General features: G+C 50.8%; 1 protein-coding gene across 3 annotated transcripts in view; it reads left to right on the top strand.

Annotated features, from left to right (window-relative positions):
- Positions 1-24309, top strand: part of SCARA5 (scavenger receptor class A member 5) — a 119208-nt gene that overhangs the window by 59976 nt on the left and 34923 nt on the right. For all 3 annotated transcript variants that reach the window (XM_013047162.2, XM_004775130.3, XM_004775129.3), the window contains exons 4-6: positions 11041-11715; positions 21362-21442; positions 23500-23598. In XM_013047162.2, the coding sequence (XP_012902616.1) occupies positions 11041-11715; positions 21362-21442; positions 23500-23598 (855 nt within the window). The remainder of the gene's footprint in view (positions 1-11040; positions 11716-21361; positions 21443-23499; positions 23599-24309) is intronic.

The following is a 24309-nucleotide window of genomic DNA, read 5'->3' as shown; positions in this document are numbered from 1 at the left end:
TGTCTTAGTCAGGGATATGGACATCCGAGCCTGAGCCATGTGCTTGGACATTGATTGTGAGAAGTGATCCTGGCAAGTAGCAGTGAGTGGGGGATGGGGAAGATCAGAAAGAAGGTTAAAGCTAATACAAGGATGCATCCTTGAGTTGGTCTCCACCATGGCCACTGGGGGCCAGTCCTACGAGGACATCTAATGAGCAAGGGCTGCAGAGCTGCCTGTCTTGTGAAGAGTTTTTATCCACCGGCCTCTGACCCCATAAGGCAGGTTTCCTCTGAGGATCAAGGCCATTCCTGGATGCCATCCAGGTGGTTTTCACAATTCTGAGAAGTCACAGAAGCCCCGGAGGAGAGCAAGACAGAACAGTGTAGATGCAGTGAGGTGCTGCCAGCTTTCACTCGCCTGCGCATGGCTCCCTGTGGCTCTGGGTGGATCAAATGTGGGCTGAGAGTGTGAGGCAGGGTCCAAGGGCTGCTCCGTCCATCACTGCTCGTCCAACCCTTCTATGTCTGAGAAGAGAGGCAGGTGCATGCTCTCCCATCTCCGAATCATTCGCTCAATCATTGACAGCTTATTCACTGACTGCCTACCTGGTCCAAAGTTCTGTTAGGCACCACGTTGGTCTAAACAGCAAGTCCCTAATTCCACTTGCGAATTCACAAAGAGTTAGTCTTTTTCCTAGATGTACGCATGCCATCGAAACACTGCGTTTCCTGACATCTCTGGTCATGATTTCAGATGCTCTTAGTTTTGAAATGGGAATCCTGGTGACATTCTCCTTAATAGGAGTCTTTTGATTTGTAATTCATCTTGGATCTCGTTTCCACAGTAACAGGTGGTGAATTATCAGAGATTCCATCTGCTTGGACCACCAAAGGGAACCCTTGTGCCAGGAGCGCAGGGTATCCAGCCACACCTCTGCGGAAAGTAATGAATATATTGGTAGAAAAACATATTTTGGTAGAAAAAGAAATATTTTTCTTCCATTGCAGTTGTGCCAGGCCATCCTAATAGGAGACTCTGTGGCCATTAGCTGGCCATTAGCCAGCATGGTCCGTGCACCCTCCAGTTCGCAGTTTGGGCTCACCGAAGGGCCAGAGACAGGATCTATTTGTAAAGGCTGCACGTCTGGGTTGCAGCCAATTCCAGTGGGCAGGTGGTCCTCGCCGTTTGCCCATTTGCTGGACCTTGCATGTGAGGCTCAGAACTGGCTACCTTTGCTTGCTCCTGCCTGTCAGTGACTTGATAAAGGCTAGTACAGGTAGGCAGTCAGGACACCAGACCTCATCAGGCAAAACTTGTCACCCTGAGAGCCACTGGTTGATGAGTCTCCAACCTGACAGGGCATCAGAAAACACAGGCCACCTGCCCAAAGACAGAGAGCATGTCTGGCTTCTTTCTCAAGGGGCCCCATGTTGCTCTGAGCTGCAGCCCGAAGCTCCTGGCTCCCTCTTGTGTATTGTAGGGGCTAGGGGTGGGGGACACCAGCAAAGAAAAATTTCATGTCCAATCTGTAAATGTGTTTATCCCAAGCATCCTGCTAAGCTGGAAACAAGGGTGTACAGTACTTAAAGATAGATAGATTGATTGATCCATCTCACCAAAAATGTACCAATCTGCTGCCCTCCTCTTTGGGTTGAGTGTCCCCCAATACTTCCCTTCCCCATCTGCTTCGCTTTCCCTGCCTCAGTTTTTCCCCATGCCCACATGTGGCCAAGGTCAGGCGCTGTTGAGCAACTCACCCCCCACCATCTGGTGAATGGCGGGGTCTAGAATACAGATGTGACCTTGCAAGAGCCCCAGGACTCTTGGGGCTCGTCCTGACTGTACTGCCAGCTGTCCTGGGCTCCTGAGCCCCTCACACTCTCTCTGCCTCAGCGGGCTCCATTCCTTTATGCCTCTAGTTCCAGAACTGGCTCCTGCTTTTGGTGTTTGCGTCGAGCCTGCCCTTCCCAGCTCTGCCTCTCGAGGCTAGGCCATACCGTCCTGCTCACTGACTCATCTCATGGCTGAGATGGTCCTTTAGGATGACACCCATGTGGTTAGCTAAAGACCCCCTCCTCGCCCCGGTGGTCCTGCTGCTGTGCTGAGACCACCCACTGATGGCCCAGGCTCACTCTGCTCAGGCTGCTACAGCTTAAACAATAGACATTTATTTCTCATGGTTCTGGAGCCTGGAGGTCTGAGATCAAGGTGCCAGCATGGTCGGGTACTGGTGAGAGTTCTCTTCCTGGTTTGCAGAGAGCCATCTCCTTGCTGGGTCATCATGGGGTCTCTTTCTCTCCTTATAAGGACACTAAGCCCCGCATGAGGTCCATGGACCTCATCTAAACCTAATCATTAGGGCGCCTGGGGAGCTTAGTCCATTAAACGACTGCCTTTGGCTCGGGTCATGATCCTAGGGTCCTCAGATCAAGCCCCACATCAGGCTCTCTGCTCAGCAGGAAGTCTGCTTCTCTCTCTCCCTCTGCCCCTCCTCCAGCTTGTGCTCTCTCTCTCTCGCTCACTCTCTGTCTCTCAAATAAATAAACAAATAACTTTAAAAATAAATAAATAAGTAAATAAACCTAAGTACATCCCAAAGCCCCCACCCCCAAATGCCCTCCCACTGAGGATTAGGTCTTAACGGCATTCATCTCCTGCGGCTCCCTGGCAAAGTACCACACTTTCTCAAAGCCCAGGAAGCGAGAAGTGTGAAAGCAAAGCGCCAGCAGGGGTGGGTTCTTCTGCAGGCCCAGAGGAAAAATTTCCTGCATCTCTCCGAGCTCCCGGTGGCTGCCAGCTGTCCTTGGTGTTCTTACTCTTGTGCCTGCATCTCCCCAGTCTCTGCCTCCATCTTCCCATGGCCGCCTTCTCCACGTTGTGTCTCTGTGTGTCCTCTTCTTTTCTAAGGATGCCAGTCTCTGGGTTTAGAGCCCATCCTCATCCAATAAGACTTTACCTTTACTCATGACATTTTCAGATAAGGTTCAAATAAAGTCACATTCCGAGGCTCCAGGTAAACACAAATTTGAGATGATACTATTCAACCCCCTACAGTTCTCTAATTTTGTTATACTGAAAAAAGGGGTTATTTTGTTGTAACTCCTGCCTGTGTCTTCCCCATTCAATTCCTTGAACAAGTGCCTGGGGTCTATGAACAGATACAGTGCCTGCCCCCCTGGGGCTCTCAGGATAACGGGAGAGGCTGATGGGTATGATTAGCTCCTGCATTGCATTTTATGGTGATTATTAGTATAATAGAGATAAAAGCAACAATTCTATCCAGCTGAGAGTAGAGAAGGCTCTGGGAGGGCTTCTCAGAAGTGTGAACTAAATGATGGTTAAGACAAATAGTTATGGAAAGACAAGGCATTCTAAGAAGAGGGAGCAGTTTGGCCATAATTCTTGAGGTGATCCTTTCAGGATCTCTTATAGGACCTCACAGTTTCCCCACAGAAGTAAACAGCTCACCTGGTGTCTGGGATGGGGCTGCCAAGAAGGTCCCCCATCTCTCTGTAAGTGATTGGTCCCTGGCAGATGGCCCATTAAACATAAGCCATGTAGAGCCTCTTGAAAGGCTGAGCATTGTTTCCTGGCCTGTCTCTCTTTGCCAGCCACAAATGTGAGGACATTTATTTGACCAAACCACATGACTGTCTCCAGTGTTGGCACAAACCTTCATGGAGTACTTTAAACTGAGAGCTTAGATATAGAGAAGACTGGGTGCCTCCCTTGCACCAAGGGAGCTCATTGTCTGAGGTGGCATTACAGAATGTCTGTTAATGCTCATCAGTAGCACAGGGCCTCCTCCTCTCCCCTCAGGACACCAGTCCCACCCCAAGACTTGTCCTGTCATCACGGTTGACCTCATTGATTTGTGCAACATCAATATATATGTATGGCTGGGGATTCCAAAATCTGCACTTTCAGCTGCAAACTCTCTCCTGGTTGGGGCCCACTTCCAACAGCCTTCTGGACACCTCTACTTGGAAGTACCTTAGAAACCTTACACAGTATGAACCAAACCTGCTCCCCTCAATAGTCACCTTGCAGATCTGTCCTGTTCTGATCACTTCTCACTGCACAGCTGCTTGGAAGAGTAGATTGGACATGCTAGTCCTAAATATTATTCTCTGTGAGCCCCAAGAATGTGGCAGAAACCCATTCTCCATGCCTGTGTAGTTCCTGGTAACTGGATATTAAAGACACCCTATGGACTGAATTACCCTGTGCCTCAGATTCGTATGTAAAAGCCCTAACCCCCAATGTGATTGCATTTGGAGTAGGGTCTTAAAGGAGGTCCTTAAGGTTAAATAAGGTCATAAGGGTGGGACCCTGAAGAGATAGCAAGGATGCACATACAGAGAAAAGGATGTAACTAGAAGACACATGTCTGTAAGCCAAGGAGAGAGGTCTCAGGAGAGCCCAACCCTTCTGGAACCTTGATCTTAGACTTCCAGCCTCCAGAACTGGAACATAAATGTCTGTGGTTTAAGCCACCCAGGCTCTAGTATTCTGTTAATGGTAGCCCGAGCCAACTAAGATAGACCTGCCTGGGATTTAACTATTCAGGGCTGCTATACAGGCCCCAGAAGATGAATGGTTGTTAGTTTTCTCCAGGACCCACTACATAATTCACAGGGCCCAGGGCACCAATGAAAATGCAGGGTTCCCTGTTCCAGAAACAGGAAAAAAAAAAAAAGCTGTTTCTTTTCTTCTATTGTTTCACCACCTGTCACACTGGTTTTTATTTGCTGTTTACAATGACAATAACAGGCACAAGGATTCTCAGGCATGAGTACAGATCCTCATAGGAACTGACTGCACCCTGACATCCCCATGGAGGCAGAAGAGAGGGTTGCAGGGGCCCCCAGGGTGGGAATGGGAGGCCAAGGCCTCATCCCAGGCTGGCGGGAAGTGGGACTGCACATGAGCTGAGGGGCCAAGGCCCCGTCAGACTTCACTTACAAAAACTCCAAGAAAAAAATTCTCAAAATTTCAAGATGGAGACCACAGGGCATGACGCCACCAGCACAGTGCCTTTCCAGCCTGGAGCCCTGTGGGCCCGCTGGGGGAATGCCCTGAGGCTGGCCTGGCTTCTCTCCTGCGTCACGAGGTCAGGGGAACCCTAATAAAACTGTGCATCACTCTAAGTGCTAAAGCTCTACTGAGATCCTCATCGTTCGGCAATTCTGGAGGAATATTATGCTCCACTTTCAATTTCATTTTCTGTCAAAGTCACATGTGTCCCGAGCTCAGCACATTCAAGTCAGCTCTGCTGACCACCTGAAAGAAAGCCCCTTCTCTTTCCCTTGGTGTTTATATCCACATGCTTACTTTGCTGTTTCATTTCAGCCCCATCCTTTCTCGCATGTGTGCTTTATACGATCTCTGAATTCTGATACCCACCTACCTGCCTGCCTGTCTTCAGTGTCACCGGCCTAAATGAACACAAGGCAGGACCACTGCATGGCACAATGGAAGAAGAGTGGGCTCTTCTGCGGCAGGGTGGCCAGGAGCTAGTTACTTACTGCCTCTGGTGTTGGGGTTTTCTTCTATAAAATGGTGATACCCCCTGCCCACAGGCTTGGGAGGACCACAGGAGAACTGCATGGCTTCCAGCCTTGTTCTAACATCTGTTCCTCCCAACCTCCCCCACATCCCCTACATGGGCCACCTCCCCTCAGACTGCTCAGATGCCACTTCACTTGGTACCCTCCCGAGCCACTAACTAGTCCTCCCACCTTGCAGGCTGGAGTAGGGCCTCCACTCGGGTGGCCTGCCAGAGCCCTCCAGCCACGCTCCCCTGGAAAATAAGGGACAGATGCCCTGTGCTGTTTTGTGCAAGGAAGGAAAAGGGAGAAAGCCCCCAGGACCTTCAGAGACCGAGCAGGCTGAGCCTGCTTTCGTGCTCTGCTACCTTCCTGCGCTTCTTCACCTGAAAATGGGCACAGTAATTCCTACTCCGTGAGGCTGTTGGGAAGAGAGAATCTCCTTAAAGAGATAAGAACTGAATTTGGCAGGAAGCAGGTGCTTAATAAATGGCATCTGCTGCCCTTTCCCATATAGCTTTTGGAGTTCAGCATGTGCTGGACTATCCCAGCAGCAAGTGGAGAGGGACAGTGGGCTGGATTAAGGGACCCATGACCCCGAGTCTTCCGTATTTTACACCCCCGGCAATCTTCTGACTTCTCTGAGCCTCTTTTTTTTTTTTTTTTTTCATTTTTACATGAAATTATGAATACTTGCCCTGCTTACCTCCCAAGGTGAGTTATGTTGAAAATTAAGTGAGGTGATGGATGTGAACTTTCATACAAAGAGAAAATGGCCCAAGGTTTAGGCCACTAAACATCAAACAGAATGCTTGGCTTTCTTCCTCCCGGCCCACACCAGGTCCTCTGCCTTGCCGGCATGACAGGTATGCCAGAGGCATTTGGGGAAGACAGCCCTGAGGTCAGTCACATCTGGAGCACCTTCACTTGACCAGCATGTGATTTTTGTTTTCATGACTATAAAGGACAACTATGGAACAGAGGGCTGACTCGGGGCCGGGGTATAGGTGGGAAGGCAAGGCTCGATGGCTGTGCAGGTAAGAAGGCTGCGGGAGATGTGTGTGAGCAAGCCTCCTAGCCTCAGGTGCAGCCTAAGGCAGGCCCCAAGGCATTCATCATATATTAGTACACGATTACATGCAGGAGTACACGAATTAGGATTCAGCCCTCAGTGCTGCATCAGAATCCAAATCTGAATGTCTGCATGATTCCTGCCGAGCAGCCTGACTCCCGCCTGGGTTTACAATGGGGAACTCACTACCTTCCCAGCTTAGTTCACATTTGCCTGTCTCTGTTAAAAAAGATGGTTCTGTGCCTTCCCTCCTTTACGGTACTGCAGAGGGGTCAGGAGCCAGGAACTCTGGAACCACACTGCCGGGGACCCAAGGTGGGTCTCCTCCCTTTCCTGGTTGTGTGATCTCCTGAGCTGCTTAACCTCAAGTGCCTCGGGTTCCTCGTTCAGAATATGAGGGTCCTAGTCATACTTATCTCATAGGGTTGTTAGGTGATCAAGTGTACTCATGTGAAAAGCACATCGTAAGTCCTCGGGAAATGCCAGTTATGGCTGTCTCTATGATTTCTTGTCCCCCTTGTGAAAGTATTAACGTCGAGGAATAATGAAAGCACGTTAAAAGGAAATATGCCAGGCAGAGAGATAAATGAACTGTTTGCATAAACATGAATTAGGAGAGTCACACTCAAGGAAGAATTGTTCCCTGTTGAGGACAGCAAACATCTGGAAGGAATTAAAGGGGGGAAGAGGGTGGGTGGTGGGGGTGTGGGGCGAGAACACGCTGTGACCGTTGGAAGGAGATAATTCATTCTGGGGTGGGTAAGTGAGCCCCCCCAAAAAGGGAGGCTGCTCTAGGCTTATGCAGCATGATTTGATGCCCAGAGACTATTTACCCCTCCAAGTAATTTCTGTTCTGATTAGCCTGGGTACCTAAAATATCAAAACCATTCCTTTGAGCTGATGCATTACCTTGAAAAGGCCACTTCTCTTCTCAAATGCAAATATATTAACATAAAAAATAACAAGGTACTGTTTGACATCTGTGCAATTAACAATACGAGGATGGGGGTACTCGGCTGCAGTGATTTTCTATCTGCTTGTTTCAACAGGCACCCCAGAACATCTATGACGGACACATGAATAGATGTAACTTTGGGGGGAAGTGATTTGGCTGGAGTTCTTTAGAATCACAAAAATGTTTATACCCTTTGATCTACTAATTTAACTTCTGGGAATTTATCGTCAGGAACATTTTCAAAACAAGGAGAGACATTTCTCCATTTATTGTCCATGACTGGAAAAAATGTTCGATGGTAAGAGAATGGGTATATTTCAACACATCCCCTTGATGGACTCTATGGGGGCAGCCACCCAAATTATAATTACAAAAGAGAGAGAATGACGGGAACATGTTTGTGAAATAATCATACTAGGAAAAAAAGAAAAACAACTCCAAAATCAAATTGTGAAGAATGGGGATGCCTATGGGTGGAGCCAGAAAAAGAACACCAATGTGCTTTGTTGGAGGCTGTGGGATTGTGGAGGAATGATCTTCTTTCTTTTATTTGGGTGTATGTTAACACCGGTTGTGCAATGAACAATAAAAAAAGACTCAAATGGGGGCGCCTGGGTGGCTCAGTGGGTTAAAGCCTCTGCTTTGGGCTCAGGTCATGATCCCAGGGTCCTGGGATCGAGCCCCGCATCGGGCTCTCTGCTCGGTGGGGAGCCTGCTTCCTCCTCTCTCTCTGCCTGCCTCTCTGCCTACTTGTGATCTCTCTCTGTCGAATAAATAAATAAAATCTTTAAAAAAAAAAAAAAGACCCAAATGAACTCTCAGGGCAGGGGTAGCCCACTGTCAATCACTACCACATGGACAACTGTCAGCCCAGTTTCCTGGACAGAGAGAGGGGGGGCCCAGAGCTGGCAGGTTCGGGGGAAGGGGCTGCTGTCAGGCATGGGCACACCTGCGGACGGAAGGAGGAAGCAGGGAGCCAACAGAGAGGGGGACTAAAGGAGATTGTCTACTTCATGGTGTAGGCAGGCCTGGAACTTAAAGCAAGTAGGTTGCCCTGTTCCCCTTAGTCACTCACAAATCCCATGTTTCGAACCAGAATTTGCAAAGCCCAGAGTGTTCTTTATTGCAGCTGATAAGCTGTAGTGTCTCTTTGAACTCCAGGGGCATCACAGGCAGGGACTGTAACTAAATTATCGGCCTTTCTGTTTTCCAGCCACCCTGTCTCTAACACTTGCCAACCAATCTGGGTCAAATACTGGACAAACACACTGGTTTTAAAATCAAATCCTGGCCTGTGAGGATTTCTTCGGCAGACAGTTCCTGTGGTTACTTAGGTGGTGACTGGGTCATGGGTTCATTTCCCCAGACCCTCTGCTTTTATTGACAATGCTTCAGTTCTACGCTTCCAGAACATGGAGCAGTGGTGGGAACTGTTGGACCAGGAGGCAGAAAGCATGCCATTAGGCAGTTCACTTACATTGTCTTGGCCTCTGTGTTTTCACTGGAAATCGGGGGAAATTTTCACCAAAGACTGCATAGACCCCAATCCAATGGCCAAGGTCTGAAAAGCGCAGACAGATGAAGCTCAACAGGGCCCAGTTTTGGCCACATGACATGTGTCATGCCCAGAATGAAGGAGATGATCCTTCTGCCATACTTTGCCCAGTGTGTCCACATCTTGGAAAACCACAGTTAGATCAGGCACTGCCTCTAAGGGGATATGGACACCCTGAAGTGCGGGCAGAGGAGGGCGGCCAGGATGTATGGAGGTTCAGAACCTAGTCAGGAGAGAACAGATGAAAGAAATGCAGATTTTCAACCAAAATTTTTGAAATTCTGAAGACCTGTCTTATGGAAAAATATTTCACTATGTCTATGTGACCCCCCAAAGGGCAGGGTTAGTGGATAGAAACTACAGGAAGGCAGATTTCCAGTCTGAAGAGAATGCAGAACATTCTAACAGTTAGAAGTGATTGAAGACAGAGAGGCGGTATAAGCAGATTGTAAAGATTGGGGATGCATGTGGATGGAGCAAGAAAAGTAGGTGCCAAGTGAGTGACCACTTGGCATGTGGTTTTCTTGGAGATTAAAGTTCCAGGGAAGGGAGAAGCTGAGATGGGGACTTCGAGGCCCCACCTAGCACTTTGGGCTTCTGGATCTAATCTGAAATGACTTAGCTTCTCCAGAAACATGGGGGCAGCCGGTCCTCAGGCAGCTCAAGCACCCGCACAACTATCCTCCCCCTTTCCTGCCTGAGGTTCTGGAAGAGAGCTATCCTATCCCGATTTCTCAGTGTTTGAACAGGCTGTGGATGAAGTTCCCTGCTGTGCCAGTTCCAAGATTTCCAAGGCAGAATTCCCTCTGGGCCTCATCTGCCCCCCACCTCCCACCCTGTCCCACTTCTACTAATAGTTTCCATTTCTCTAGTGGTGGTGGGTATAGGTCCGGCCAGTGCACAGCAAACAAACCACAGGCTTCCCGAGGCTCCTAGCACCAGGGTTTCTGGTATACCTGAGTCAGCGCGATCCCGCAAGCTTCTACGAGGAGACACCAGGTTTCAATTAGTAAGAGGCACATCCCTCCCCTCAGTATTGTAAAATAGCTGCTTATCACCAAGAAGAGGAAACCTCTGGAGAGGAAAGGGCGAAAAGTCACTGAGATGGGTTCTTTGCTTCAGCGGGGAAATAGATGATGTAGAAAAAGGATTGGAGGGGTCAGAGAAGAGAGGGGATGATTATAAAAGCATCTTTACCTGTACAGAGGGGCCCTCGCCCCGGCAAGGGTGGGGGGGTTGTGAGGGGGTGAGGGGGTGGGATCCTGAACCCAGGATACCGGGAAGTACAGTGTTGCCCAGAACGGGGCTGAGTCCGCTGCTGGCATGGCTCCTTCAATCTGGAAGTCTTCTGGAGCAGACTTTGTAGGGAAGCACCCTGGTTCTGAAGCAAGCAAGCCCTGCGGGGTAGAATCCTGGCTCCATGACTTACTTGCTGTGTGCTACCTTGGGTGACTTTAACAGCTCTTGCCCTGAAGCTGGGGATAAGAATAGCATCTGCCTCCTAACATTGAGAGGCTAACACTCAGTATCTTAGGACTAGACACCTGAAACTGCTGATATCCAGTCGTGTTCTGCATATAGAAATGACAATAGCACAGGGACTGACCTCAGGCATAACGACGGGGAGCTGAGTAAAACTAGTGCGCCCCCTAGAATGATCTCGGCTCTTTTAGAAATGCCAAAGCCCAGGTCACACCCCAGACCAATTCAATCACCGAATTTGTGAGCGGGACACCTCACCAGGTGAGTCTAATGGGCAGACAAGTTTGGGGACTACTGGCTTAGCACAGTGCCTGGGATCGGTTAAGAGTCCCCTTCTGCTTTCCCTTCATCTGTCATTTCTTGATTACCTACTGCATGCCAGGCCAGCCTCTTGGGACCCGGGACCCTCCCCAGCAGAGCTGACCTCTCCCCTTCCCCTCTGCAGTGTCCAGGCCCCGGAGCTCCCCGGACGACCTGAAGGCGCTGACTCGGAACGTGAACCGGCTGAATGAGAGCTTCCGGGACTTGCAGCTGCGGCTGCTGCAGGCGCCACTGCAGGCGGACCTGACGGAGCAGGTGTGGAAAGCCCAGGACGCGCTGCAGAACCAGTCGGACTCGCTGCTGGCGCTGGTGGGCGCGGTGCAGCGGCTGGAGGGTGCGCTCTGGGGGCTGCAGGCGCAGGCGGCCCAGACGGAGCAGGCGGTGGCCCTGCTTCGGGACCGCACAGGCCAGCAGAGCGACGCGGCGCAGCTGGAGCTGTACCAGCTGCAGGTGGAGAGCAACCGCAGCCAGCTGCTGCTGCGGCGCCACGCCGGCCTGCTCGACGGGCTGGCGCGCAGGGTGGGCGTCCTGGGCGAGGAGCTGGCCGACGTGGGCGGCGCGCTGCGAGGCCTCAACCACAGCCTGACCTACGACGTGGCCCTGCACGCCACACGGCTGCAGGACCTGCATGTGCTGGTGAGCAACGCCAGCGAGGACACCCGCCGCCTGCGGCTGGTGCACAGGGGCATGGAGCTGCAGCTCAAGCAGGAGCTGGCCCTGCTCAACACCGTCACCGAGGACCTGCGCCTCAAGGACTGGGAGCACTCCATCGCGTTGAGGAACATCTCCCTCGCCAAAGGTACCGCCTGGCAAACTCGAGCCCGCAGTGTCCCTGCCTGGGCCCTGCCTATTGGTACCTTCTTCCTGCCTGCCCCTCCCCGAGGGCCATGGAGTGCCCCCCCCACACCTTCCCCAATCCACTTGCCATCAGGAGTGGATGCTCCATCTATTAAATCCTGCCCTACAGGACCCTGGAATTTTCTATCCAAATGGCCTGTGCCCCTTTCCCAGCCTGTGTGGGTCTCTCCCCTGGCTAACCCTAACCTCCCTTCCACCTCCAGGAGAATACCCTCAGCGTCCACCCACCACCCCCCTCCACCCATAATGGCCAAGGGTGGCTAATGGGGGACCAGGTCTTCAAGAGCTTGGCTGTGCCAAGGGGAGCCTCCAAGTGTTTCTGGCTGCAGAAAAGCAGGGGTCAGGCTGCAGGTGCAGGTCGGGAGCAGGGAGGCGCTCCTTCAGGGTCATGGTGTTCCAATGTATAAAGCACTCAGGAATTGGAGAATTCCCAAATTTGAACTTGGCCTTCCAGGACAAGTTATGAAGTATGTTCATCGAGACAGAAGAAAATATTTTATTTAATAATTTGTTAGCTTCATTTATAACTCTTAAATATGATGGCGGAAATGTGCAGGCCTCCACTGGTATTCTTGCTTCAGGCCTACAGACTCGAGAACCAGCTTCCCTCTTTTCCAGGCCTATCTGGTCCCCTACCCTCCTCTCCCCCGTACATTCCTGCTGCTATCTGCCCTGCGCATCAGAGGCACCTTTCGTGAGATGCACGTTTCCCACTTCGTGCCCCTGGTCAGAACTCCACCATGACCCCCCCAGGTTCTGCCAGATTCAATAAATATTCCTTAGCTTGATAGTAGGCAATAATGATATCACAGCAAACACCAACTGTGACAGGTACGGCGCCTTGTATGAACCATGCCTTGTATGACGCCTTTTCGTTTTACATTCTCATTGAAGTATAGTTGACACACAGTGTTACATTAATTTCAGGTGTACAGCATGGTGTTAGATAATTCTGGATGCCTTATGCTATGTTCACCACGAGTGTAGCTACCGCCATATAATGTCTTTTATTTATTTATTTATTTATTTTTAAATATTTTATTTATTTATTTGATAGAAAGAGATCACAAGTAGGCAGAGAGAGAGGGAAGAAGCAGGGTCCCCGCCGAGCAGAGAGCCTGATGCGGAGCTTGATCCCAGGACCCTGAGATCATGACCTGAGCCGAAGGCAGAGGCTTTAACCCACTAAGCCACCCAGGCGCCCCCATATAATGTCTTTTAAAAACAACGGTGAGTGTACTAATTCGTGAAGCTGCTCATAGCCTCATGCCAGGAGGTGACGGAGCCAGGATGTGGACCCAGGCTTTTCTGATCCCAGAGCTGGTGTGCTCTCTATCGCACACCTGACCCCAGCCTGACTTCCCTGCCTTCTCCTCTGATATACCAACGTTTGCAAAAGGAACAGTGTGTAGGAGCAGGTTGAGCAATGCCCATGAGTAAAGTGACCTTGGTGTCCAGGGAGTAGTAGGAGCTAGGACAGGTCCACCTCATTTGGGCCAGGCTGGAATACGGACCTGGCCTTGCCAGAGTCTTCCCGTTTTTCGTAAGAAACCAGAAATATGGAATGTTCTAGAAATTGTTCACTCGTCTAATTCTGTGGGTCGTATGGTCCATAAACAGCCAATTTCCACCCCCCTCCCCCATGGGAAGCCTCTGGTCCAGTGGGACACATTTTGTCACCGCTCTAGAGACACAGCCTGTCCTTCCCACAGCCTTAACTTCACTCCAGCTCTTCCTCCTACTACAGCACCTCCTTCCTCTTCCTCTTCCTCATCCTCTTCCAGATCCCACTGATCCTTCAGATCTCACTCAAACCCACCCCCCGCAACCCTGCCGGCCCCTCTAGCTCACTGAAGCCTCCCTCCTCTGAGCTTCTCCGTGTATTAGAGCGGAAAGTAGGAATGATGGGGTCTCCCATTCGCGTAGTTCTTTCCAGCCTACAGAGATCTTTAGGGTACATTATTTTGTTTTAAAGTGGGTCCCCACGACCGAATATGAGGTTGGTTGAAGGCGGGCTTTGTTATTGAGGGCAGGGTAGGATTCCTGCAAAAAAACAACTGAGGCTCCTGGAGGAAATGCCTGATTTACACAAGGCCACACAGCTGGTAATGATCTGACCCAGGACTTTTTGTTTTCAAACAGTTTTAATGAGGTATAATTTACATGCTGCGGGGTTCACCCATTGAAGTGTATAATTCAATGATCAGGCCAGGATGTTGAACCCACTGGCCAGTGATTACCACACTACACTCTACCCTGACCCACCCCCCGGGTTCCCCCTGCTTCCCCCAGTGCCCGACAGCACAGTAATTGGGACCCCGTAAATGTTGGTGAAGAAACTGTTAGATCTTGAACCTGGGCAGTGAGAGCACTGGTTTTCTTGTCTTGGGATGCTCAGGAATCAAAGGAGGACAGGAGATAGAATTTGTTCTTCTAGATCCCCACCACTGGGATTTTAGTTTTTCCCACCTTCTCTCTTCCTCTGCCTCCTCGTCCACAGCAGTCTGTCAGGTAGTTACTAATAATAGTGATGGTACCAAATTATGACCCACTCTGAGCCAGACGTTAATTCTTTAAATAGCTGTTAAAAACTACAGATCCTCACATCCTGTGGAACGGTATTCCTGTTCCCATTTTATAGATGAGAAACTTGGATAACTTTCCCACGGTTTCTTACCCAATTGGCAAGTGGCAAAGTCAAGGTCTGAATGTGAGCCTTTCTGGTTTGGAATCCATGTTCTTGTCACTGACCATCCTGCTTCCTGTGGTAGGAAGTTGCCAGCTCTGAGCAGTAAAGGGAGAAGAGAGCATGGTCCCTTGGACTCTATTTGGGGGTCCTTAGGGGTAGTCCCCTCCCCGCCCCTTCCTTCCTCTTGCAGTCAGCAGACATCACCATGCCTCCTGGGGGTGCCTCCTCCTGGGCCTCTCTGAGCATCTCACAGCTTGTCTGCTTCTATAATTTGCAAGAGCCCTCTCCTTGGCTTGGACTGAAGCAGCCCTGGGCATCCATTCACGAAGGTTCTTCCAGTGGGATCGTCCAAGTGGTCTTTCTTTGTTTCTTAAACTAAGATTCACACTCCATTCCCTGGAACTGGAAGTTTCACCTCAGTCCTGCCCACGCCTGCCTTCCAGTCCTCGAGCTTTGCCTTCTCGGCGGACTGCGGGACTTTGGGGATGAATGCCCCCTAGTGCCTCTGGCTCCCAGGATCACCACTACATCGGCACCTCCCTTTCCCACCTCCTCCCTCTCTCATGGTTGTCGGGGGCCCAACTGGTATGATTCCCAGGGATTCTTTTTGACATACCTTATGTAATTACCATTCAGCTTTTATGAGACAGAATTCTACCCTGGCTTTTGGATAAGGGATGTGTTACCCGCTAAACTTCTAGGCATTTCCATACTGCTCTCTGGAATGGCCTTTCTGCCCTGACTTGGTTCAGTTCCTCTCTTAGTCATTAAACACACACACACACACACACACACACACACACACTCACATTCACATACACAAACACACACTCATACTCTTCCACTTTCTGCCCTTGACTGCAGAATCCACAAATACTCAACTATGTGTATTTTTTAAACATGGCCTTATTTATATTATTCTGGGATTTGACCTCAAATGGCTTCATTCTCTCACTTTGTTATACAGTTTTCTATGAATTTTGTCTCTGGCTTGTCTTTTGTGGACCCTCACAGCAGTGCTTTCTGTTTTCTGCTTTGGATTTTCAGTATTAATTATGTCTGTTGAAATCTGTCTGTGGTTGGAAAGAAGCAGAGAACTCAGATGATCAGAGTGTAAAGACATCCAGGGTAGGGGGTAGATAACCAGAGAGGGGAGGCCTCCCAGAGTGGGGAGATAACCAGAGAGTGGGGGGGGGCATAGCAGGAGGGAGGAAATATCCAGAGTGGGGGACATAGCAAGAGGGGGGAGATGACCAGGAAAGGGAGACATCCAGGAGAGGGGAGATAACCATAGTGGGGAGGCTTCCAGGAGGGGGGAAATAACCAGAGAAGGGAGGCATCCAGGAGGAGGAAAGTGTGAGCCAGGCAGGAAGGCTGGACTTCCCACCATATTCAGATGGCCTGTTTGCTAGATGGACGGTTACAGAATCACAGAGCCTTACAGTAGTAACAGGCTCTGCAATCAGCTAGTCCATTCCTCTTGTTTTACAGCTGAGGATTTGAGGCCCAGAGAGGGGGACATGACTTGTCCAAGTCAAATCCCAAGCCGGTGGTCCAGCTGGGACTCGAAAATCCATCTCTCAGTTCATGAAAACAAGCTGTTGGCAGGGCAGATTTATGGGTGAGCTGCTTTTTCAAGAAAGCACACTGTGCAGTGGAGAGCACAGCAGTGTTTGTAAAGGCTGACGTGATAGAGGGAGGCCTTGGGTCCTGGGCTCCAACTCTAGCCTCTAGCGTGCAGGGACGTGTTGGAGGGATCAAAGATCTCTGTGAACCGGGCCGTTTGTAAAGAGCGTTTCTGCCCCACCGAGGCCTGGGAAGCATGGGCTGGGCAGCAGCTCCCTGGGCTGGATGGGAGGACTCTGTCTTGTTGCCTTCTGCATCAGCCTCTCTGCTGGGAAGGGAGTGGAGAGCCTGGCCTGAAAGCAAACAGTGGCCTCAGCTTCAGGCTGTGAGGTCCGAGGAGAGCTGGCCCCGCAGCGTGGGCTGAAGTGGGGGGCAGCCCCTGTGGGTCTGGGCCGAGTGGCCCCCAGGCTGGGCAACGCTGCTGTCGGGCACTGCCCCCACACAGTGAAGGAAAGGGGAGAGCGTGCAAAACCCTAGAGGCAAAGCTGACAGCCCAGGGCCCAGTGACGTCAAGTGGGGAAGGAGAGTAATTAACTGAGGGACTCCACCTTGGTCAGCCGCGCTGGGATTAGCGTGTGTGGTGCAGTGGGCAGTGTCTGTATTATGATCTTGGTCTCGGTTCTGCTGGCTTCAGGCCCACTTCATCAGCTGTCCCTGTCCTGTTTCCAGCCCCGGCATGTCCCCCACCCCATCGCTCATGCCAGGATCCGGGAAGGGAGAATGGATTGCTTCTCCCTCCCTGTTGGCTGGGCCCCAGAAGAAGCCAGTGCTCAGTCACATATGCTTCGTTCTGTTCAGGAGAAGTTTCCAGCTGGTGTAGCCCAGGGGCAGCCCTCTCAGGGGACAGAGCTGTACTGGGGGCAGTGAGGGAGGATGGGGGCGGACAGGACTGGGCTGGTGGGTGGGCTCTGGGAGGGCACTCTGGGCACAGGGCCGGAGGGTTCTCTCCATCCTCCTCCACCTCCTGCACCTCCTCCTCCTCCTTCCCCTCCTCCTCCTCCTCTTCCTCCTTCCCATCCCCCATGTAGGAGGTGGACCAACCAAGAAGTAGGCCCCGCTCCTCCCTGTCCCAGACAACCTCCATGCTCTGGCCTACTCGAGTGATAGAAGAGATGAGCAAGTCAGAGTGTCAAGAGTCAAGAGCTTAAAAAGCTCTGCTGGGTACCATTAGGACCGCGGATACCGTAACAGCTTCTATGACTGCCCAGAACTCCTTAGTGGACTCTCTGTGGTGAGTGAGGCAGAGGGCCTGAACTCCTTGGAGACCACGGAGCAGGATGAGGGGTGGGTCCCCGGGAGTGGGCCCAGGGTGGCCTGCCCAGGTTCAGGGGTGTTCCCTTGAGAAGTTTGTCTACAGTCATGTCTGAGGGGCCTTCCAGCTCTCAGATTTGGGGGCTCTGCCCAGGGGCCCTAAAAGATCAGAATGGGTATGCATTGGAGGTGAGCGTCAGGCCCAAGGGGGATGGGGCTTTTGGAATAGAAAAGATTTGGTGGATGTCTGGGGACACGTGAGAATGTTTTTGTGGAGGTGAAAGGAAGCTTGTGTCCAGAGCATCAGACTGAGTGTGCAGAAGGGGTCGGGTGGGGAATCTGCAGGGGTCTCCGATAGAGGGGCTATGACCCCTTGGACTATGAGGGAGCCCAGAGGCGGTGCGTTCACTAGCTTCTGACTTGATTCATGGGTTTTAGTGAGACCGCAGGCAGGGAGGTCTTTAAAAAGGCTGGGAGCAAGACCTGGAGGAGTGTGGTAGCCGAGAGGAAGGAGGTGGGGGCATGACATGGGAATGACCCCGATGGTGAGCCTTGGTGAGCAAGGGGGTGTGGGGAGCAGAGAAAAGGGAGGAGTCAAAACAGGTTCAAGCTTTTTGGCCTGGAAAGAAAAAAAAAAAGAGAGAGATTTTTGGCCTGGATTCCCAGGAAAATTATAAGAAGTCAGACCCCAGGTGTGTGTTACCCACAGGCCGGAGTGATTCAAGAAGACCTTGGTCGTTGGAGCCTCCGGCAGCCGGGCCTCATGAAGCTCACACGGGCCATGGTTTAGGTCCTTCAGAGTCTGTGGGGCTGGTTCCATCTAAGGGTATGACTTAGAAATCAGCAGCCACCTCTGCTGTTCACCCCATTCCCTCCCAGTTCATCTCCTGTACCGGCCCTCAGGAACCACTCATCCGTGTCTTAAAAACTATACCCACGTCATGTAGGATGTTTCCAGACCCGCATCTCCTTGAAAGAGCCAGCTAAGCTTGGCAAGGTGATTTCAGGGGCAGCCCAAGATGACCATACATGGTAGTCTTGGGATAGTTCTGATGAAGCGTTAGGAAAGGGGGTAGGGGTACAGATGGTTAGCATGGCCTTGCCACTCAAAAGTTACCGAACCCCTTTATATCCAGCATGTCATGTAATCCACTGACTCCTCAAATGTCTGGGAAGGAGTTTTAACTTAGATTTTATAGAACCAGGACCTGAACCCAAGACACTTCATATTCATACTCAACACCTACCTTCCGAAGGATCTCCACCACCCTGAGGCCCCATCCCCAGGGCCATTCCCTGGGCAGAGCATTACTCCTGGGAAGATCATACATTGAATCATGCCTACAGGAGAACGAATAGAATACTAGTGCTCAGTGCATTGCCTCCTTGACCCACTTGATTCTGGAAGCACTGAGTTCCACCGAGGACTGTGACAAGGAGGGGAGTGTACTGGGCACTGGGAGAAGGACGTCCTTCCCAGGGACAGCAGTGGAGTCAGACATCCGGGCAGCCCTCTGATCCGGTAGAGATTGCTGGAAGAGGGGTGGGAAGCTCATCTGCTCCTTCCACTATGCTTTTCCTTTGCTGTGTAATCTGAGATGTGTTCTAAGCCAGTTCTGTGCCTAAACGCTGTCGCCTGAAAACTGGGATTGCTATAGCCAGGCTCACTTTGCTTTTCTTCATAGAGAGAGGAAGATGGCCCCAGAACCTGGTTCCCTTTAAATGATTTGTATGTGTAACACATGCATTTTTAAGTTGTTGATTGCTTTTTTCCCGTGTGTGTGCCATTGAATCATTAAAGAGCTGTCAACTTGGGTTAGGGTCTGAAGACAGTGCCAACTTTTGGAACGTATCAGTACATCTTGATCTTGGCCGCCTGATTGTTTTGTATGTATTAACACCCTCTGATCTCATTCATTCATCAAATATTTATTGTGCAATCTGTCGCTGCTATGCTGTGAGTGTACATGTTTTGGTTTCCTAGGGCTGCCGTAACAAAGGACCACAAACTGGGTGGCTTAAAACAACAGAAATTGATTCTTTCACCATGCTGAAGGCTGGAAGTCTGAACTCAAGGTGTCCACGGGGTCATGTTCCCTCTGTGAGCTGCAGGATACAATTCTTCTGGGCCTCTTCCTAACTTCTGATGGTCGCTGATAATCCTTGGCATTCCTTGGCTTATAGACATGCAGCCTCCCTTGTCACATAGCATTCTCCCTGGGTGTCTGTTTGTGCTTTATCTTCTTCTAAGAAGCCCTGCCATTGGTTTAAGACCCTCTCTGCACTGGGTTAGGACCCACCCTGCTCTAGGATCACCCCCCTCTTAACGAGTTACATCTGCAAATGACCCAATTTCTAAATACGGTCACATTCTGAGGTTTCAAGTGGACATGAATTTTGAAGGGATGCTCTTCAACTCAGTACAATACAGTTTTGGCATTTTCCTTGGTCTTTTTCTGTCACAAGGCAGCAGGAGTGGGGAGCTTGGCGTCTGGATCTTCACAGCTGGGACAGGGATGTCTGGGCTGGAGCTGGCAATGTTGTTAGGAAACAGAGAACACATACAGTTATGAGTGGAGGACAAGGCAGGGCGAGATAAGTGCACAAGATTGACCTGGTGGGCAGCAGGCTTGGGGGGGTGGGAAGGTCTAACTGTGTTTTGGGAACGGGGAGCTATCTCCTATGACAAGTGAGGGAACAGGGCTGGGGCCAGAGAGACCGGAGTTGGAACCTGTGCTCCTTTTCTCATTACCTAGTTGTGTGGCCTCAGACAAGTAACTTCAACACTCAGCCTCGTTGTGGGGACTGGATCCAGTCACATAGGCTGGAATCCCTGCCACAGTGGCGCCTGGCCCTGGAAGAAAGCCCTGCTCAGGAACAGTTAGACCTGCTTCCTCCCCTCAGGTGTTCAAGCCAGAAATCTGAACCTGATCCTGTTCTTCTCCCCCCGCCTTCACCTATGTTTAGCCAACGTCTGTCTGTTCTGCCTCCACACAGCTGCTCATATCCCTCTGGAACACCACTTCCCTAATTCAGAGTTCCACTGCCTCCCACCCGGATGCAGCCTCTTCGTGGCCTCCCTGCGTCTGTGTTCCCTCCCATCCTGAGCCGTTTTCCAACATGGCGGCCTGAACCATCTTCTTCCTGCACAGATCAGATCACACTCTTGTTTCTCCCATGTCCCGCTATGGCTTCTGGTGCCCTCAGGGTCAAGTCTAACACTTGAGCCAGACCTCCAAGACCTCCCACTTGTTCACCCTTCTCATCCTGTCATGTGCTCCCAGCTTCTAATCCCACAGTGGCTCACATGTCTCTTTCTTCAAGCTCTTGTAGGGATTGTTCCCTCTGCCCAGAGCTCTCCCTTTCATTCTGTCTCAGTCAGTCCAGGCTGCTCTAACTAAATACCACGGTCCGGGCAGCTCAAACTGCAGAACTTTATGTCTCCCAGCTCTGGGGGCTGGAAGTCTTGAGATCCGGGTGCCTGAATGGTTGGGTTCTGAGGAGAGCTCTCTTTCTGGCTTATAGGTGGCTGCTTTCTTGCTGTGTCCTCATATGGCACAGGGAGAGGGAGAGGGAGAAAGAGCATTCATTCCAAGCATGATAAGGGAGGGAAGGAAGGAGCAAGAGTACTGTCTTGTGTCTCTTATTGGGTCGCTATCCTCATGACCTCATCTAAACCCGATCACTTCCGAGGGGCCACCTCCAAACACCATCACATTGAGGATTAGGGCCTCAGCATGTGCATTTGTTGGGGTGGGGGTAGATCAGAGATATGCAGTCCTCCCTTTACTTAGCCACCTTCTGTTACTTCTTGAGATTTCATTTTAGATAACACTTCTTCCAGGAAGCTTTCCCTGATTCCCCCTGCACTCATATAAGACCAGGCTAGGTGGAGCCCTGTGTGTTCCCAAAGCATAATGTTGACCCTTCTTCTCTTGAAGAGGGAGTTTTTGTTTCTTCTACAGGTGTCCTGTTCCAGAAAGCTACCTTCTAACTTTGGTGCCATTTGTATCCCTTTCAGGACCACCGGGCCCCAAAGGTGATCCGGGAGAGGAAGGGAAGGAAGGCGAGCCTGGGATCCCTGGATTACCTGGACTTCGAGGTGACTGGGAAGCCCCAGGAGGAAGCTGCACATACGAAGAAGGGGAGGGTGCCCCCATTCCATACCTGGCCCTCTACTTTCTTGTTGACATTGGTGATAGGGTTCCCTGGGAGAGTGCCCATTCAACCTACCTTCAAATGCCCTGGTCTGTCAAGAGATTGATGGGTTGTAGGTATGACAATAGGATGGAGCAAATCCTTCTTCATAGGAAGTACCAGGATCTGAAGAAAAGGGGTGCACGAGAGGCTCACAGTTCCCTGAAGCCACTTCCCACCACAAGAGTCAGGGTTCACATGACCAAGGCCTTCAGAAGCATTGGAGAGTGTTCTGCAAGTGTGTTGTTTCCTGCAGTGTTTCCCAAGTCACCAGACCCTGGATGTTCCCTCCTGCTTGCTGATTCTGCCCAGATCAATGAACACGCGAGTGACAGCTCTGAAGGTCCAGGGGCTGGCAGGGAGGGTGGCTCCTGGCCTTCTGGAAAGAGGGCGTTCTTCTTTGACTCATTGTGTCAGAAGTTCCTGTCCTGTGACTGTCGGACTTGGCATCCCAGTCTGTTCACTTCTGAGCCTCTGCTGTGAGCAGCATTTTTCTAGAAGAGTGCAAAGCCTTCTAAATGATGCAAGAAAAGGGGAAGTTTATTTGGGGAAAGATGTCTGTTTATGTCAGGAATTGTATCTCTTAACTATCCTCTTCCTAAATCTTGAAGAGGTTGCAAACCAGAGAAGGGGCAGAAGATAGTAGAAGGAGAGCCTGTGACCTGGCCTCTACCCCTGGCTCCCCTCCAGGGGAACTCCCCAAATTTAGAACCAAGGATGCCTAGACACTCACAGGGCTGTGGAATCTCCTTTTCTGCCTTATTGAATTATATGATGGGGAGCTCGGGTATATCTCATTCTAGATACAAGGTGGCTGGACTCCAAACAGGTACCTTGCATTAGGCAGGAGAAAAGAAACCAATCAGCCCTTCTGCAAGGTCCCACCATCCTCTGGGGCCATGCATCCTCTTCCAGACATTTGATGTTAGCTCTGGAGAAATAATTACTGGAAGACAGGTTTTTCCAAGTCACGGAAAAAGGCCAGAGAAAGCCAAGTTCACATTCAAAGCAGGAAAGAACAAGTAATCAGTTAATTAAGAGTTCTCTGCTTTACAGAGATAACTGTGAGTTTAGGTCAGGTCTCTGGGGGTGCAGGGCTCTCACTGGGTGAAAGCATTTGTTGTTTCTGGCTCTCCATGGTGAAAGGCAGGCAGTGGCCACAGGGCCTCGTGGCCAGGAGCCCCAGGGCCTGATCTGCCAGCAGGTCATCCATCCCATTTACTGGCCTTGCTGACTTTCTCCCTCCTCCTCAGCCTACGGTCCCCTTTGCTATATCTCTCTGGATGTATAGCATGGAAGGGATCTTCGTGGTTTTTCTCTTAAGGAGGATGGGGTGCTGTCTCATCTTCCTCCTACCCTAAATGCCAGTAAGTCTTTTTCATCCAGCATGAGGCGAAGCTGACTGACCACAGGCTTTCAGTTCAGGAAGGCCAGGGCTCAGATCCTGCCCCTGCTGCTCTCTGCTGTGTGACCCTGGGCAGGATACTTAACCTCTCTGGGCCTCAGTTTCCTCCTTTGTCATATAGGTGAAATAATACCTCAGTTTATGGTGAGGATAAAATGAGATACTTTATGAGAAGACTCCAGAACAGTGTCTGACACATAGAAAGTACTCAAGAAAAAAAAGTTTGCTGATTTTAAATCTCCAGCATAGCTAGAGGTAGAGGGACATCTCCCAAATGGATAGAGCACCACTGCTACCACTCACAATAGAATTGGACCTTTCAGGGCGTGGCATGGAGAGGTCCAGCCTAACTAGATAAAAGGTGCCAGTTGCGAAAGCTTGTGCTGACCGTTAGGACAATTGCTTTGGCAGCATCTTTAAGTTAACTGAAAGGAATCAGGAAGGAAAAGCTGCAGCAGGATGTCTGGTTGAGGCAGACTGCTGGGCCAGATCATGACCTACAAAGACCCTTCCACTTCTGAGTCTGATGCTCTACAACTTGTCCTCTGTCTTCCCAGGTCTGCCAGGGGAGAGAGGCACCCCAGGACTGCCAGGCCCCAAGGGCGATGATGGGAAGATGGGAGCCACAGGACCCATGGGCATACGTGGGTTCAAAGGTAATAACAAATCCCCAAGTTCCCATGTAGCCTTGTTCGCCACTAGCCCTCTGGGCACCTGTGTGGACACTGGAGTGAATGGCCAGGATCTGCCTTTTGGCTCTGCCACTGACCAGCTAGCTCAGTGACCTTGGGCAAGTCACTTAGCCTTGTTAAACCTTCGTTTCTTTGTCCCGAACCCAGAAATCCTCACGATACCATACTTCTCAGGGCTGTCATGAGGATGACATGGGTCATGTTTGTGTGAAGACCTTTTGTCCACTTTCCAGTGCAACAGAAATGCAAGCCAATGTCCCTGGGGGTTGCAGATCAGTGGTGTAGCCAGAGGAAGCCAAGCTGGGAGACTAGGCTCACAGGAGAAATGGGGGTCAGCAGACCCAGGATACCCACCTCCTTCCTCGTATCCCCAGATTCCCAACAGTCCGTCCCATGCTTTTGACTCCCCCAGTATTTGAAACTTTAATTCAGTTCTCAGATGTGCATTGCTGATAGTGTTCCTACTGAATTGGTTTTCTTCCTGGAGGCAGACCCCTCGTTCATTGTTAGGGGGCATCCACGGTATTAGTCAGTGCCTGGTTTTCCACATTCTCTTCAAGAACTTGAAGACTTCTACCATAATTGCATGGCAAGATGAGGAAATTGGGTGCTGGTTCCCCCGTGTTGATCTCCTCCCTTGTGAAGATGAAAACGAAGAAAGAGTACTATTCATCA

Source organism: Mustela putorius, unplaced genomic scaffold (genome assembly GCF_011764305.1).
Source record: "Mustela putorius furo isolate JIRA1106 unplaced genomic scaffold, ASM1176430v1.1 tig00000242_pilon_pilon_pilon, whole genome shotgun sequence".
Classification (NCBI taxonomy): domain Eukaryota; kingdom Metazoa; phylum Chordata; class Mammalia; order Carnivora; family Mustelidae; genus Mustela; species Mustela putorius.
This window is presented reverse-complemented; position numbering and strand designations above follow the sequence as displayed.